The 17,502-nt window shown below is 43.2% G+C and overlaps 1 protein-coding gene across 2 annotated transcripts; it reads right to left on the reverse strand.

The window, feature by feature from the left end:
• Positions 1-10: 10 nt before the first annotated feature.
• On the reverse strand, positions 11-16,486 carry map3k14a (mitogen-activated protein kinase kinase kinase 14a). 2 transcript variants are annotated; one of them, XM_054760476.1, is made up of 16 exons: positions 11,607-11,774; positions 8,320-8,616; positions 8,168-8,249; positions 7,850-8,084; positions 6,946-7,338; positions 6,743-6,877; positions 6,181-6,310; positions 5,427-5,555; positions 4,483-4,587; positions 3,723-3,880; positions 2,662-2,812; positions 2,336-2,581; positions 2,160-2,269; positions 1,938-2,076; positions 1,763-1,863; positions 11-1,132 (listed from the first exon to the last, which is right to left on the reverse strand). In XM_054760476.1, exons 2-16 carry the CDS (start codon positions 8,594-8,596, stop codon positions 971-973), a joined length of 2,553 nt encoding a protein of 850 aa, XP_054616451.1. In that variant the 5' UTR covers positions 8,597-8,616; positions 11,607-11,774; the 3' UTR covers positions 11-970. The 2 variants fall into 2 exon arrangements, with proteins under 2 accessions (XP_054616451.1, XP_054616450.1); XM_054760475.1 differs by lacking the exon at positions 11,607-11,774 and adding an exon at positions 16,328-16,486 and having other exon boundaries at positions 40-1,132.
• Positions 16,487-17,502: the final 1,016 nt, after the last annotated feature.

Consider the following 17,502-nt stretch of genomic DNA (forward strand, 5'->3'; position numbering starts at 1 on the left):
TATAAAAAGGCCCCATTGGACCACGTTAGGGTCATGGGTGAGCTGGAGCCTCATCCGGTGTTGGGGGGGCTAGAGGTGGGTTACACCCTGGATTTGTAACCAGTTAACCACAGAACACACAATACTGACAACCAATCAAATTCACACCGTCAGTGGTGTGAAAGTGCTCCCTTCCTCTTTTTTTTTTTGCATGTTCATCACAAATGTTTCAGATCATCAAAAAATGTAAATAAAGCCAATGACAACACAACTAAAACTGCAGTTTTTAAATGACATTTTTTATTATTAAGGGAGGAAAAAACAAACCCACCGTACGTGGATTGTCCCCTAAACCTAATAACTGGTTGGGCCACCCTTAGCAGCAACAACTGCAATCAAGCATTTGTGATAACGTGCAATGAGTCTCTTACAGCGCTGTGGAGGAATTTTGGCCCACTCATCTTTGCAGAATTGTTGTATTTCAGCTACATTGGCTACAACCACTCTTCCACACAGGGCCATGTGAGTTTGGATTTTTTCTCTCCATATATAATAAAAAATGTAATTTAAAAACGGCATCTTGTGTTCAATTGTGTTGTCACTATTATTTAAATTTGTTTGATGATCTGAAACATTTAAGTATGACACACATGCAAAAAATAAATGAGGAAGGGGGCAAACACTTTTTCACACTACTCTATATAATAACTCTAATTTAGTCCTGTAGTCCACAATGAATTAATATTAAAACCAATGTTTTTATGAGCCTAACTTCCTGCTGAGCCTGGATTTGAACCATATGCTGCTTCTGCGGTCGGAAAAGAATTTAAGGTTTTGTTTTGTAAAGTATCTGTATCTGATCTACAGAACGAGTAAAAACTACAAATATGAAGCCAATGTGAGAAGCTGTGGTCCTGGTAGCTAAACGGCGATAGAATAAAAGACCAGAGGATGTCAAAATTGTCTCCACGGGCTTCATTTAATCTCCATTTCATCTAGTTTCCAGCACCCCATCTCTGATCCTCCACCTCCACGCGGCGCTGAAGTCTGGCGCGGGGACGCAGCAGAGCTTCAAGCCGGACTCCTGCACCTCATCATCGTGGGCGACCTTGTGGCCAAGGTGCGTCTCCAAGGTAAAGACTCTTTCAGAGATCTAGAGGACAGAAAGACATGTCTTTAGCCTTCGGGACGACAGCAAACAAGGTCAAGTGTACAATGCTTGGGCCCACTTCATGTGGCGGCGCAATTCCACGGCCAAATACACACTTCTACTCTTGCGGCACGGTTGCATGTAGATTTAATATTACCTGTTCGCGCCTGCTCATAATCACATTATATAATGAGACTGTCTGGGCAACTTCATATGCACCTGGACTGCCAGGGAATAAGAAGATGTAGCAGGAGGTCAGTTTTGGCAACTTAGTGACACTGTCACTATATTTAGTGAGTAGTCTGACCCTTCTAGACACTGTTTTTAAAAAAAAAATCGACAAATCTCGAGAAGAGACTTTTGTTCAAGTTAAAGAACACGGCAGTTTGTCTTCTATTTGGTGGATTTATTAAGCTGTGGCAGCGTCAGAGAAAGTTAAGTGTAGGTTTCACATTTGAGTCTCATAACACAAAACTGTGGAGAGTTCAAGGGCCGTGTGAAATCTAGATGCTTGATGAAAAAACATTATCCGTGAAGCATAAAGACATGAATATGTAAGAATTGGCTATAGTGGGAGTATTCCTTTAAATCCAACAACGTTTTTGACAAAAGGAGAAAGAAGAAGAGCCTCACCTGATCGCTGATGCCAGTGGCGATGTGGCCCACCTTCACCCGCCTCGTCTCTCGGATTTGGATGGTCGTCCCGCTGAATTCTCGGATGCAGACGTCCACGCCTGAACCCAGACGATATTTGTTACCATTTGCACCATAAAGTGACTTTACCAAGGCGAGTGGTGAGTGTTTTCACCTTGGAAGCAGCATGGCCGAGGAGGCGAGTGAGCCAGCAGTTCCAAGCTGACGTGCTGCTGCCCGTCCGGCTGGCTGCTGTATGAGCAGACGCCAGAACTGCAGTCGTCTGCTGGGCTCAGTGACCAGCGGCCCGAGTCCTTCAAAATGGATTTTGGACATTTTTTGAGTCAGTTCTGTCATCAGAAATGTACGTGAAAGGAAATGGATGCCTCGTCAGTACCTTCTTGTCCCATGGTTCCCTGTTGCAGTAGGGGTCGCTGCTGAGACAAGACAAGAGTTGCTCCTGCATCTCAGCGGAGTGAAGCTGGGACAGGCTGCTCAGGTAGAAATCTGTGCAAAAACAACAGAGTTCAAGAGGAGGCACAATCAAAGATCCTTTACGGACAGGGAGCTCACCTCTTTCCAGTTTACGGAGCTCCAGTTCGGGTACGGTGGTCACCTTGTGTGTGGCTTCAGATAACAATGCATGCTTTGACACGTCGGCCTCCTCCTCATTGTCATCGTTCAGTTGCAGGATCCTCCCAGTCTGCTCTTGACGCTCCTCGTCTTCGCTCAGGACGGGTCGCACGGAGTCGGGAGGCTTGTTGGCAAAATAAAGCGGCTTGGCGTAGAATCTGCTCGACAAGCTTCTGAGGCCTCCGGCTGCAAGCGAACGAACCAAGAACAATCAAACAGTCAGAAGTAGTGAAACCAAAGCCGGATTTGTTGTAAAGCACGGCAACCTTCTTTGAGAGCTCTGGCCGTTCTTTCCTTCATGTCAGTGGCTGACGCTCTCTTGTTCGGATCCTTCTGCAGCCCCGCCTTGATGGCCTCCGCCGTGAAGAGGCTGCAGTCGGACGGGATCTCTCGGAACGGCGGCGGTTCGTTGGCGATCTGTAACCATGACAATGTGGCGTGATGAGCCCCGGTGATGGTACGGCACCTCACAAAAGTGAGTACATTTTTATGACAACATAACTTTAGAGTAGTCAGTGTACAGCTTGTATAGCATTATAGATGATAATATCCACTGAAAATGAGTCAACACACATTATTGTCTAAATAGCTAGCAACACAAGTGAGTGCAAGAGCATGGCCGGCACAGGGGCGCTGCGGTTCATCGAGGGGAAACATGAATTCCAACATGTACTCTGACATTGTGGAGTAGAAACTGGGCCGCATGGCAGTTTTCCAATATGATAAGGAGCCCAAACACACCTTCAAGATGATCAAGTGCCTTGCTGAAGGTGATGGAGTTGCCAAGTATGTCTCCTCCACACCTGAACCCAATTGAGCACCTGTGGGGCATCCTCAAGTGAAAGGAAGGAACCAAGGTAGAGGAGCACAAGATCCACCAGTGGTGTCCACTTTGAGGAGTAGAAGAGGATTCCAGTAACAACCGATGCCTTGTCCAAGAGGTTTAAGGCAGTGCTAGATAACAATGGTGCTCACACTAAACATTCACACCAAAGACACAATTTGGATATGTTCACTGTGAGGTGTGCTCACTTGAATTGGAATTCATGTTTCCCTCAATGAACCGCAGCCCAGGCAGCACTCATGCAGCCACAGTTATTCTGCTACTCATTTGTGTTGCCAGCTATTTAGACAACAATATTTGACATATTTTCAGTGGATAGGAAATCTATATTGCTCTACAAGCTGTGCATTGACTAGTCTGCATACTACTCAAGTATATCCACGTCTACTTTCTGTAGTATTGTCCCTTGAAAAGACATAGTGTAATAAACAGGTCACTTTTGTGAGTTACTGTACATTATAGTGTAGTGTGTGTCTAGGGTACCTTCAGGAAGAGTCGACAGGTGTAATATCGAGTCCAGGGCTGACACCCATTGAGCATGTGCAGTAACATACAGCAGCTGCTCCACACATCTGCTTTGGCACCGCGGGGTTCACCTCTCACGATCTCGGGGGCCATATGCGTCTCAGTGCCCTTCAGGTCTGCGAGATAATGAAGAGTGAGCGAGTGGCGGCGTGCGGTATCTCACATTTCGGCAAACACTTTCATGACAATGTACACTGTGGAAAATAACTTGATATAGTGGTCAGTGCACAGTTAGTATCGCAGTATAGGTTTACTATCCATGATAATCAATAGTCAACACACAGCCATGACTGTCTAAATATCTGGCAACACAAGAGTACACCTCACAGCAGACATGTCCTAAACTGGGTTCCATCATGTGGCTCAGTTTCTGCTTCACAGTGTCACAGTACAGTTTGGATTTCATGTTTCCCCTCAATGAACCGCAGCTCCTCAGTGCCAGAAGCATCAGACTGTGACGCTACCACCACCATGCTTGACTGTAGACACAGTTATCTTGCTACTCACTTGTGTCGCCAGATATTTAGACAATAACGGCTGTGTGTTAAGTGACGCCAGATATTTTGACAATAACGGCTGTGTGTTGACTCATTTTCAGAGTATACTTTATCCATGTTGACTTTTTATTATATTGTCCCTTGATAACATTTACTGTACTGTCATTGAAATGTTTGCTGAAATGTAAGGGGTTTAAACTGTAAATGCAACATGTGTTCACCTCTGGACCCGCTGAGGCTCTGTCCCCCTGTGTCCAGCCTCTCTGCGTGTCCAAAGTCACATAGGAAGGAGTCTCTTCCGTCCTCTGACAGCAACACATTGTCGGCTGAGGGGGACAAAAGAAAAAAAAGTGGAGCTTGGGTGACGTCCATGACTTGTGCGTAGTTAAGGGACAGTATAATTGGAAACAGAGCAGCTGCACAAAGACGAGGGGGGAAGTAAGAAAGGGGACATGCAGTCACCGAGGAACAGCTGCAGTGGGACAAAGAAAAAAAGAGTTGATTCAACCACCAGGTGGCGCCTGAGAAGCTGAATGCTCCAGTTTACTTTCTGTTTTTCTTTCTTTTCAATCAGCCTTTTCTCTGATCTTCTCTCTGTCCTTGCACACCACCACCTCTCTCAACGACTTCCTGCTCCTCATATCACACCACCGCTTTCCTCCCTCCTCCCCCTACCCTGGCGCATGCGCCATGGCTTTCCCAGCAGCAGTGAGTCACTGTGGGAAATTCCCAGCCCTGCTTCTCTTGGTCGCGGCCCGGTTTCACAACGCAGGTGCTGTAAATCCATGCTGCGCCCAAACCAGACAGCTGCACGACAGCGGTATCCATGACAGTCAATTAAAAGTTGGAGTGGCTGAATTACTAGTCTAAAAACTTTGATTTGTGATTTGCTTTTTATAGTCAAAAGTATTAATAGGATAGGACACAGTGCTGTCTAAAAAGAACTGCACCAAAAGCGTATGGGTTTTTTCTCAGTTGGCCCGTGCCCCACCCCTCCATAAAGTTCAATATAAACTGGCTGACTTCTGACATTTTAAGAAATGAATAAAACAATTCAAAATGAATGGGCTGCACAGTGGGGTAGTGGTTAGTACATCTGCCTCACAAGCAGTACAGAAAATGGACGAATGGATGGCTAAAAAAAGAGAAACACCCGTTGAAGTACCTTTAACATCTAGGTGGACAACTCTTTTCTTAGCCAGGTACTCCAGCGCTGTTACAATTTGCAACAGGTAATGGAGGCTCAGGTCCTCTGGCAGACGCCCTCGCTGGAGTATCAGCTGGCCCAGCGAGCCTGGAGGGACAAATGATCACAAACAAGCATAAATCGACATCCCGTTGATGTGCTGACTCACGTCAACATAACCAAAAATAGTTATTGCTTGCACACTTACAGTACTTGGACCTACCATACTATTAATTTAGGGGTGTCCAAAGTGTGGCCCGGGGGCCATTGACGGCATGCGGCTGTTTTTTTTTATTGGCTCTTAATATAAATAAACAAAAAAAACACAAAAAAACAACATCAAAAATGGACAAAACAGTAATTTTACAAAAATAAAGATGCAATATTAACATAGTAAAGTCATAATATTCTGTGGGAAAATAGCATAAAGTTGAAAAATGTAAAGAAAAATAAGTCAAAATATGAGACACAAACAAACCAAAGAATAAGTTGCAATTTTTGAATAATTAAGTTGGGAAAATGTTATAATATTACAGTAATAAAGTAAAAATATTATGTAATAAAGTTTGAACGTCAGCTTAAGCAGGCACTGTTTAATAATTAAATGAATACGGTGGACTGGGACTTGATGAGTTGGCCGACATAGATGGGTTGTCGACATAAACGGTTTCCGCTGTATTATGATTTGGTATTAAAAATCACCACGAGCACCATGGGAGCCCTGAGTGTTTACCTGATTTGTAGTCCATCAAAAAGAAAATGTAAGGCCCGTCTCGGACCACTCCAAAGAGCTCCAGGACGCGAGGAGATCTGAGGGCACTCCACGTGCTCACCTCCTCGCTGTTGAACCTCTTCAGGGCGATCTGCCAGCACAGGAAGGAAGCAGGCCGTTAAAGGGATAGTTTGGATTTTTTGACATGAAGTTGTATGACATCCCCATCAGCAATGACTTAACCCCCAATTGGTCCTGTGAGCCCAGTTCTGGTCGGAGATCCGTGACGAGGAACGTAGTTCCGCTTAGTTGCTGGGGCCATTTAAGTAAAGAGTTTGGCTTCTCAAAACATTTTGTTTATGTGGGTGTCCACAGCGGAAGAAGATACGAGCGTCTTCATCACATACACAAGAATGCACGGGAGACTGTGCGCAGTGATACGGCGGGAGACAAATATAACGCTGAGCGATTTGTGAGGTCAGATTTTTTTGAGGAGGCATTTTTGTGATGTAAAAAAATCCAAACTATCCTTTTAAAGAGACAACAGAAGCCAAGCATTGAAGAATTGTTGCTTTTGCGTCACCTTTTTGACAGCAAATTTGAAGCCTGTGTTGACATCTCGAGCACTGTGCACTTCACCGTACGAGCCTTCTTTGAGAAACTCTGACAGGACAAACTCCCTCCCTTCCTTATACTCTGAGTCCACAGGCTGGAGTTTCTGGTGAGACAAAAGGACCAATTAGTTCACTGCAATTACACTTCAGGCATGGTTAGAAAAGAACCTACTTCATTGTAAAAGATGATCCCCTCGTTGCTGACAGAATCCTCAGATGACCACTCCTCCGCGTCCTCCTCCCAAGCGTCCCGCTCCACGTCTTTGAAGAAGGGCCCCGCGTAGCATGGGTCTCCCTGGCTGACGCTGCCCCGCAGGCCGGCGAGGGCCAGCGAGCAGTCCCCGACGCTGTTGAGGGAGTCGCTGTCCTGCCTGTAGGAGTGGAGGCTACGCGCGGCGCCGCAGAAAACATCCGTCCAGGCCAAAGGAGAGCAGCTGGACCCTGTGTTGTAAATCTTTGGGTGATAGAGAGGGGGCGCTTGATCCTGATCATCTGAGCTCTCCACACTGCTGCTGCTGCAGCAAGAAGAACTGAGTGTGCTCCTCCGCCCTCGCGACGACTGTTCCTACGAGAGCAACAAGCACGACCATCCTTAAATTGACACTCTAATAGACAACATGCCTCAATGGATCACCAGGTGCACCGTCCACGTCACACACCTCCCAGTTATACCAGCATGTGTCGCCTGTTTGCTAACCAAAACAGCAGCCCCTACCGAAGCACGTAAACAGTCTCTCTGGTGGATTAAACCAATTGCTGGATGTCCCTGCACAGTATTAAAAATGACATCATGATATGTGGTGATTAGTGTTCTCTTTTTTTCCCCCAAAAATTGTTTATGTGCTCTTTCTACTCCAGTCTAATTTTATATAATATTATATATATTTATTTATTATATATATTTGATATAATATTAACTAATAATGCACAGGCTGGCTTGCGTTTTCGGGATAATTAACTAACTTTTCCCTCCACTACATGGGCAAAAGTATTGGGACATCTGCCCGCTGGAACTCCACTGTGATGAATTCACTTACTAACAGAGGTGTCCCAAGACTTTTGTGCATTGTTCTTACCAGGACGTGGTCCAGAGAAGTCCCACTCTCCTGCTCGGGGACTCCAGAAGCTACTTGGTATCTGCAGTGTTGCTCATCCTTGGCCTTCTTGTCTCCTTGTTTTTTCCGGCCTTTGCGCTTTGTCCGCTTTCGAGTTTTCTTCCTCGGGCCGAGCTGACAAGGCGATGACGAGTGGCCGGGCACCTGGACGGAGGCGGTGGTCGGACACGCCACGTTGTTGTGCTCCGGCTGCAGACTGAAGAACAAGCGAGCATCTGGTCAAACAATGTCACTTTTCTCATATGATCTGACTTTTTCATCTTATTTTAATGGCAATACCTGGCGAGGAAACAGCTGGTGGAGGGGACATAAGGACGCTCTGAGCAGGACGGGCTAAACTCCTGGGAGTCCTGGGTTTCACCTGAGGAGAGGGCGGGGTTAAACCTTCCGTCGAGCTCATTTTCAAATAAATCGTACAAAGCCGTGATTACATTCGGCCTGTGCGATGAAGGGGGAGCTCTTCAGCGGCGCTTCTCCAACTTGCTCGGCAGTCCCATGAGTCAGCACTTTATTCAGCAAGGGGCTCAGCGCTATGTAGTTCACTTTGCCGCTCTTCCACGGCTCTTCCTCCTCCTCCTCTTCCTCCTGCTGTTGCTGCTGTGTCCCTTTCTCCGCGGTGGTACATTTCGGGTACGAGCCCTTAAGGTCGGCGGGGGGTGACCCGGAGAACGGGGCGGTGGAGTTGAAGATCCTCTGCCTCACCGCCATGGCTTGTGCAAGGTCTCAGTCTAAAGAAGGACAACATGGCGACAGTTGAGAGTTCTCCTGAATGTGGTGTTAAAACTGCGTAGCTAAACAAGCAATGAAAACGCCAACAATGCATGCACGACACGTCTTTTTCGGACTTTAGCGAAAAACAAAGCATCACTCCTGACATCACTGCTACTCCTTGCTAAACACACTAGGACACGCTGTTGTAGTGATCACATGGGGTCTGCATGCTGAACAGTAGGGCTGCTGCTGGACAGGTGTGCTGATGCCGAGTCTGGAATGGACTGCTTGTATTGGAAATTTTAGATGCAGGCCGATATAATCAGATCTGTTTTTTTGGCTGATATCGCAGCGATATGCGATATCAAGATCGGGACACCTCTAACGATTAACTCATTACGTCAACCACCACCACACATAGATTGCAGCCCTGTGGGATCACTGCTACCTATTTATTACTACACATTTGTTATTCTTTTCCCCCCCAATTAGAAAATGGGGACACGGGAACATGTTAAACACAGGAAGCGAACATACTGTACCATCAATAATTGCTGAGACATGGAGAAGGGGTAGGATTACATTAACACCTCTTCCTACTTCTTTACAAACATGTTGAATTGTGCAAGTGTAAACATGTGATGTTCCTAAATGTTGTAAAGCATTTCTGAAATAAGCTACACCATTAAATGTTTTTACAAGAATAATAATAATGTGATTGTTTCTGGTGTGTAAGTGTTGTCTACTTTGCTAATACCATCTGCTCTGAGAACTAAATGTACAATATCACATGACACACAAGGGCCCAGCTCAATCTAACGCAACCTTGACATTTCCATGACAGGACGTAGCAGAAAGTAAGTAAAGAAAAAGAACTCCACTGAACTGAACATAAGAAAACACAGCAGTGTCAATTCCTTGAAGTCTTCAAGCGGCTTTACGGTTGATGACGATTGCTGGAAACGAAAATATTTTTTTTTTCTTCTGGCGGGTAAGGAAGACGCAGGAAGGAAGAGGCTTGTTGGGACAGTTGAAACTTACTGGTCGTCGGAAAATGACTGACAGGAAGTGCACTAGTGCACGGTTTATGCACGGTGCAACAATGAGCATGCCTATGAAACGGGTCACTACAGTCGTCCCTCGTTTATAGCAGTTAATTGGTTCCAGGCCCGACCGTGTTAAATGAATTTCTACCATAATCAATGCTAAAAAATTGAATATTTTTGTAGTTAGAGCATAGACAACCTGTTTATGACTTTCTAAATACGGGTTTTAACATTATTAGAGCCATGCAGCCATGAAATAACACGATTTAAAAAGCTTGACGGAGTCTGGAGAGTTTTCGAGGCTCACGGTGTGACCATAAATGGCAGCTGATGCAGCCAAAACGCATTCACCGGTATGTGCATGACAGTCACAATGCTAAGCAAATAACCCGAAAAATACTTGACTCCTTCGGAGGAGATGAGCAGCCTTTGTGAGTGGTGGAAGACACCGGGTTCGCCAATAGCAGAGATGCAGCGAGGAATTCTGGACAGTGTTTTGTGTCATTACTGCTGCCTAGTGACCTGAATACTACACATCACTTGTATTTCAATATGTTTTGAGTACTAATAGATCGTAGTCTACCACAAAAAAGCGATAATTGAATTGATTAACTTCTGAAAAAAAGGCGATATAGCGAGAAAGCGACGATCGAACCGTGATATTGTATACTCCGTAAACTCAAGTTGTGTAGAGCAGTGATCCCCAACCCCCGGGTCACGGCCCGGTACTGGGCCGTGGGTCATTTGGTACCGGGCCGCACAGAAAGAAAAAATAATTTCTATGATGTTTTATTTCGAAAAGTGGCTGGATTCTCTCTGTTACATCCGTCTCACTTGATGCATGTCCATTGTGCGTGTGCTAACTTTCTCTCGCCGCACAGATAGACTACTACTGTATTTTTATCATTTTTCTTTCACCTCATATTTGTTCTCAAATGCTGATACTACGTGGGAATGCATAAAGGTAAGTTTTGATGACTTATTGAGTGCTAATGTGCACATTTGTCTCAAGTGAATTCCTGCTAGCACACTGCCTTTTACCTTTGGAAATCTCTCTGGAAAAACTCCAGAGATAAGATAAATTAGATTGCTATCATGTACGAACCCCAACATCCCCCCCCACCCCACCCCTCACCCCAAACCCTCCGGTCCGCGGGATATTTGTGGGAACACAAGCCGGTCCGTGGGTCAAAAAGGTTGGGGACCACTGGTGTAGAGGGTAAATCTGCATTCTTCTCCTCTTGGCCAAAACTGTCAGATTCGGCAGCCTCCTCCCCTGACCACGTCTACTCTGTTGCAATTGGTCAGTGAGGTAGGTCTCTAGCTCCACAGAAAATTAAAAAAAAATCTTTCCATTGCTGCCTTACTCCGGTTTAGAAACACAATTCTTGCACTCAAAAGAACACTTTCTGGCTGCCATCTTCAAGACAAGCAAGAAAAGATACGAAGCAGCGGTCGGATATTACCTGCTGCGCAAGCGGCAAGTTGCGTCCTTGTAACCGTCGGCATAAAAGTTAAACCAGGCATAACAAACATATATGACACTACTACATCATGTAGAACAAGAGTACTACATTTTAAACATATCCATAAGTCTAAGAACCTGCAAATGTAGGGCCCCATTAATAAATAAACACTGCGGCGGAGGAAAAGTGTTGCACAACACAGTCAGTGTCTGATACTCCAAACTGCTCACATTTAACCTCTCGTGGCGATTATAAGGATATCTAAAAGTCACAGCTTGTTGCTCAAGAGCACAGCAGACATAAGAATGACATCACTGCAAATTTGCAGTCACATTGCCAGTCAGGCTGATGCCTTTCATGCAATGTAAGAACAAAGCAATCTTAGTGTCACTTCCTACTGACTCAAGGCACACGCTGCGTGTGTTTATGTGGACAGCAAAAATGATTGCAAAGATGAGAGCCAATTCACCAAAAAAACGAAGAGAGGAGACGTACCGACAGAATCTGGGCTGAACTCTCTCCACGCTGAGTAAGCAGAATCGCTTCATGCATGCAACAATAACATCAACACGGCGCAAGGAGCTCTTGTCCTTTGTGCTCTTGACTCTCTCTTCCCTGTTTCTGCACTTCACTTCTCTGGGGTGGGGGAGGAGTCTGGCGACTTACGGGAAATGCATCTCGGCGACCTATTTGGCTCCTCCCCCTGGACTCTGCTGACTCTTGACGGAACACGCTCACCGGCGCCTCGCACTGCAGCATGTTTAGCTTTGGGTTTTTGACAAGACAATGAACTGTGACTATTATGACTGCAGCAGGGTCAAAAAACACAAGCGAGATGCCTGTGATGTTGAGATACTCAATACAGTGGAACCTCTACAGTCGGACGCCCCTTAAGTCTAAAACAAGCAGCACAAATGCCTCTCAGGAATAAAATTGCATACAACTTCAAAGTTCAAAGCGGTGTCACACACGACGTCACCCGAGACATCAGTCTGCCTAGCGAGAGCTCACTACAGCGAGCATCAAAGGCTAAACCGCACTTTTTCTTTGGCTTTTTTTTTTTTGGCAGCACACAGGAAGTTGCGTGACGTAATCGGACTCACAACTTTTTAGCCAATTTAACGTAGGCTGTTTTATTGTTTTAATATTTACAGCGGTTAACTTCCCTTTACACTCGCGCTTACAATTTGATAGAAGATCGATTTGTTGTTTTTAGGTTTTACTATCTATTAAGAATGTCAGTAATAACATTTTTTATGATGGTGACAGTTTAACCCATCTATTTCCATTACTTCCTATAGGAAAAATAGTTAAGTTTGACCATAGAGGTTGTAATAATACTACACAGTAACATGTTGCAGTACATGAACAAGAATGTGAACTGGAGCCAATGTATACAATTAATACGCAAATGAAACAATATATTTGGCTGTTTTCTGCCTCTTTTGTTGAAAAATATGGCTCAATACCATCATACATCATCATCAACGTCAATTTGCACAATTGGCCATGCTACATGTGCATCCACTTTTAAGGATATTGTGGGAGACAAAAAGTCATTAAAAAACATGAAAAGCCAAACAACTATCCTTCCATTTTTATGCCACTTGTACTGCAGAATAACTATGTTTAGAAATACTAATTTAAAACGTCTGTTGCTTCTTTTAGTGTTTTTTAATGTTACAAGCATGAGGGAGCCACCTGTGAGTGCTTTTACATGTGGTGGGCCCACAGCAGGACCTGCTGCTCGTTGAGAAGAGTGATACATTCTTTCATGTCAGGGTCTCCAAAAGTGTCCAATAAGACCAAAAATATTGTAAATATAGCGACAAAGTGGAGTTGGAATGACAAGCTACATTCACAGACAGTCCCATAACATTGTCATAACAACATGGTTGAAAACCTCTGATATCAACATGTTGACCCAAATATAAGTATTTTTTTTACCTAGAAAACATTCTGAAAAACACAGGTTGTCTTATATTCCGGTTCTAGAGATTTATACATACAAACAACCAATGAAGCAGAGTAATCAAACCACTGTCCATCAGCTAAGAAATGTAATAAAATTGGATGAAACAAATATAATTTGACTGGTATTGATTGTACCTTAAAAAAAATATTTCTTGAAAAAGAGGTGTCTTATATTCAGGTCATTACTGTATTAAAAACGTTTGTCAGACGCCAACATATAGTATACCGTATTTATATATATATTTTCTTTAACTGTAAACTACTTGAGACTGAATCAACAACGCCTCTGCTGGTTGCAGCCATGTACTGCATTCTACTTTTCCTTGGTCGCTTGAAGACACGATTAATCAAACAATCAATTCCACACAATCGTCAGAATTCTACACAACCTTAATATGCCTGTGCATGATGCTGGGAGATACTACATGTTGTTATTGCATTTATTTCATAAACTTCTCAGTATGATGCAGCGCATATAGCTACAGTGGCGTGAGAAAGTGTTTGCCCCCGTCCTGATTTCTTTGTCACACTTACATGTTTCAGATCATCAAACAAATTTAAATATTAGTAAATGACAACACAAACTGCAGTTTTTAAACGAAACGTTTTATTATTAAGGGAGGGAAAAAAAAATCCAAACCTACATGGCCCTGTTTGAAAAAACCTAATAACTGGTTGGGCCAGCCTTAGCAGCAACAACTGCAGTCAGGGGTTTGCGACAACTTACAGTGAATCTCTTAAAGCGCTGTGGAGGAATTTTGGACCACTTGCAGAATTGTTGTAATTCAGCCACATTGGAGGATTTTCAAGCATGAACCTCTTTTTAAGGTCATGCCACAGCATCTCAGTCGGATTCAGGGAAGGACTTTGACTAGGCCACTCCAAAGTCTTTGTTTTGTTTTTTTTCAGCCATTCAGAAGTGGACTTGCTGCTGGTGTGTTCTGGATCATTGTCCTGCTGCAGAACCCAGGTTTGTTTCAGCTTGAGGTCACAAACACATTCTCCTTCAGGATTTTTTAGTAGACAGCAGAATTCATGATTCCATTTAAGACAGCAAGTCTCCCGGGTCCTGAAGCAGCCCCAGACCATCACACTACCACCACTATATTTTACTGTTGGTATGATGTTTTTTTTCTGAAATGCGGCATTACTTTTACGCCACATTTAATGGGACACACCTTCCAAAAAGTTTAACTTTTGTCATGACAGACCACAGAGTATTTTCCCAAAGGACTTGGGGATCATCAACATATTTTCTGGCAAAATTGAGGCGAACCTTGAAGTTCTTCTTGTTCAGCAGTGGTTTTGGTCTTGGAACTCTGCCATGCGGACCGTTTTTGCCCAGTGTGTTCCTTATGGTGGAGTCCACCCATGCATCTTCTATGCCGCTTATCACGGGTATGCTGGAGCCTATCCCAGCTGACTTCGGGCGAGAGGCGGGGTACACCCTGGACTGGCTGCCAATCGCAGGGCACATTCATACCTATGGACAATTTGAGTTGCCAGTTGACCTAACATGCATGTTTTTGGAATGTGGGAGGAAACCCACGCACACACAGGGAGAACATGCAAACACAGAGATGCCCGACGGAGATTAGAACCCAGATCTTCCCGATCTCCTGCGTGTGTGGCCAACATGCTAACTACTAGGCCACCGTGCACCTATGGTGGAGTCATGAACACTTACCTTCACTGAGGCAAGTGAGGCCTGCAGTTCTTTGGATGTTGTTGTGGGGTCTTTTGTGACCTCTTGGATGAGTCATCGCTGCGCTCTTGGGGTCATTTTGGTTAGCTGGACACTCCTGGGAGGGTTCACCACTGTTCCATGTTTTCGCCATTTGTTGATAATGGCTCTCAATGTAATTCGCTGGAGTCCCAAAGCTTTAGAAATGGCTTTATAACCTTTTCCAGACTGATAGAGGTCAATTAATCTCAGTTATGTTTTAACTGCATTTTGTGTTCAGCTGTGCTGTCATTGACTAATATTTACATTTGTTAGATGATCTGAAACATTTCAGTGTGACAAACAAAAAACAAAAAAATCAGGAAGAGGGCAAACACTTTTTCACACGCCTGTATAAAAATATACTCTTGTATTGCCTGCTGAGCATTTGTGTTTATTCAGCTTTTGATTCCAAATCCACATAGCGACAGCGACCATACTGAGCTAACTTTGCGCCGCACACCCACGCAGATTAATGAAATTCCAAAGGCTTTAGTAAGAGTAGTGAAATGGGACTCGACCTGCAGTTCGCCTAGCCAGACGCACACACACACACACAGCAACAGCAAGCAAACATTCCTGCAAGGACATTTGGCAGGAAAATAGCCTTGGTCGCTTTCATTTGAAATGTTTCATCACTAACCACCATGCTGAATTCTAATTGATGATAATGATCACAACATGTGAAGTCCACCGAGTGCGGCGTTCATATTTCTTTTATGTGCAATGCCTCATTAGCAAAATCACTAACTGGAGGTGTGTTTGATAAATTGCAAATGTTTTGACAATGTTAAGGTTTCTGTAGTGCAAATGTCCCTCATAGCCTGCCAAAGACATACACCCATTTTTTGCTTTATTACCTGTAATGACCTATTATTTGTGCTGCTTATTACTATGGTCCAACTGACCTTGTGTCTGTCAACTTCCTGCATTGTCGATGTTATTTTTCAATGTGTTTGATTTCTCTTAAGACCAGAGGTGAGAAAACTTGGGAGTTGTTATGAGTCCTTGCGAGTGTCTGCTTCTTTTTGCACTTGAATCACATTTTAACTAAAGTTTTTGTAAACTTTAAACCTGTGATGAATCCATACATTTTGGGAACTTAATGTCTCCATCTTTTTCATGCATACTTAAACGAATAAAGTGGGATTCTTAAATACTAATAGTTTGTTGTGCAAGCAGAATCAGAAAAATTCAACAACGCGGGCCTCGGCTCACTCAAGTTTTGGCCATGTTAATTTACGGACTAGCAGAGGAATGCTAAATAGTAAACGACAACGTAAAGTGTTGTTTGTCCTAATGTTTATCCCACTGTCTTTTGTTTTCGTGTTAATTTACTGCTGTCATTTTGCAGCAAGCAAAAAGGGGGAAAAAAACGTCCTCGCGACACCGGAAATGCCCAGAAATAAGTTTATGTTACAAAATGTTGACGTCTTTTGGAATGCTGACAAAGATTAAAAGTATTCGAAAACGCAAACTCGCTCAAAAATAACTTTTGGATGAAGTTTTTTTTACTCACCAAGCGTCTTATTTGTAGGCGTTGGTCGTCTGTTTCGTTGGTGATGGAAAAGCAAGTTGGAGTGAATTCACGTTTTTTCCGGTTGATGTCTTTTCAAAGTGTATAATATTCTCGTTCTTTTCTGAGAATTATGTTTACAAATGCACAGTAATTACAATTTTGGCGATTTACACAATAATTCAGAGATTGGAATATCCACTACGGTCCAGTACTGTCTGTCACAGTTTTGTTAAATAGGAATGTCGCTTTTAATTTGAAGTTAAAAACGACATAGGCGGTAAGGAGCTAATACTTCACACTTTCGTTACCTCAGTTCCGCTTGAGCGCAAATGCGAAAATGAGGTTGAATCAGTTTATAAACAACCAATAATAAATGCTGCTTTCCCTTGGTTTCGAAATGTCATCATTACGCCCAATGGTCACATTGTATACAAGATTAAATATACTTAAAAAAATATCCTGGTCTTTCCCACGCCGTATTATACATATCATGTAGGTAGTGTTACTATGTATTTGTTGTCAGCAGTACTTTAATGCTGAACTATTTAATGCCACTGATTATATAAAGAAAAGGTTAACAACAATACAGTACAACTCATTTTACAATGTGGGAGAAAATCCAGTTTACAAAGTTACCACTAGATGGAGACATAAAAGCAGTTATCAAAGAAGACTTCATTTTATCATACTTTTATAGTACATGTGTGCCATAGTGATATTTTACCTCTTTGATATAATATGTATAAAAATTAACAAAGTTACATTAAAGTGCATCACATGTTTACACTTGCGCAATGCAACATGTCCGAAAAGAAGTAGGAAAGAGAATTTATTTTACCCTACGCAATTACCGATAGTTTGTTCACTCCCTGTGTTTAACATGTTCCTATATTAGCATTTCACAATATAGGAAGAAAAGAATAACGAATGTGTAATAGTAGAGTTAAATGATACATTTGTCAGACAGCTTATTCAATTAAGAAAATAATAAATAAAGAAGTGAAATCTGACAGAAACATTACCAAATCAATGAATAAATACATAATATATGATAGATCATATCATAATTATTAAATAATAGTAAATAATTTCAGTACATTATTTGAGTTCCATCCTCAGTGACTTTCATAATTTTACTCCGCATATTACAGTAATATGCTAAAGGTTTTTAGTGT

This window comes from Dunckerocampus dactyliophorus, chromosome 18 (genome assembly GCF_027744805.1).
Source record: "Dunckerocampus dactyliophorus isolate RoL2022-P2 chromosome 18, RoL_Ddac_1.1, whole genome shotgun sequence".
Lineage (NCBI taxonomy): Eukaryota > Metazoa > Chordata > Actinopteri > Syngnathiformes > Syngnathidae > Dunckerocampus > Dunckerocampus dactyliophorus.

What these genes read in the sequence shown, in the direction of transcription:
- map3k14a (XM_054760476.1), bottom strand. Translation starts at nt 8,596, where the DNA reads ATGGCGGTGAGGCAGAGGATCTTCAACTCCACCGCCCCGTTCTCCGGG. An exon ending in TGTCCACCTAGATGTTAAAG is followed by an intron (nt 4,588 to 5,426) that starts GTACTTCAACGG and finishes TGTCCCCCTCAG; the next exon opens with CCGACAATGTGTTGCTGTCA. An exon ending in GAGCCTCAGCGGGTCCAGAG is followed by an intron (nt 3,881 to 4,482) that starts GTGAACACATGT and finishes ATTATCTCGCAG; the next exon opens with ACCTGAAGGGCACTGAGACG.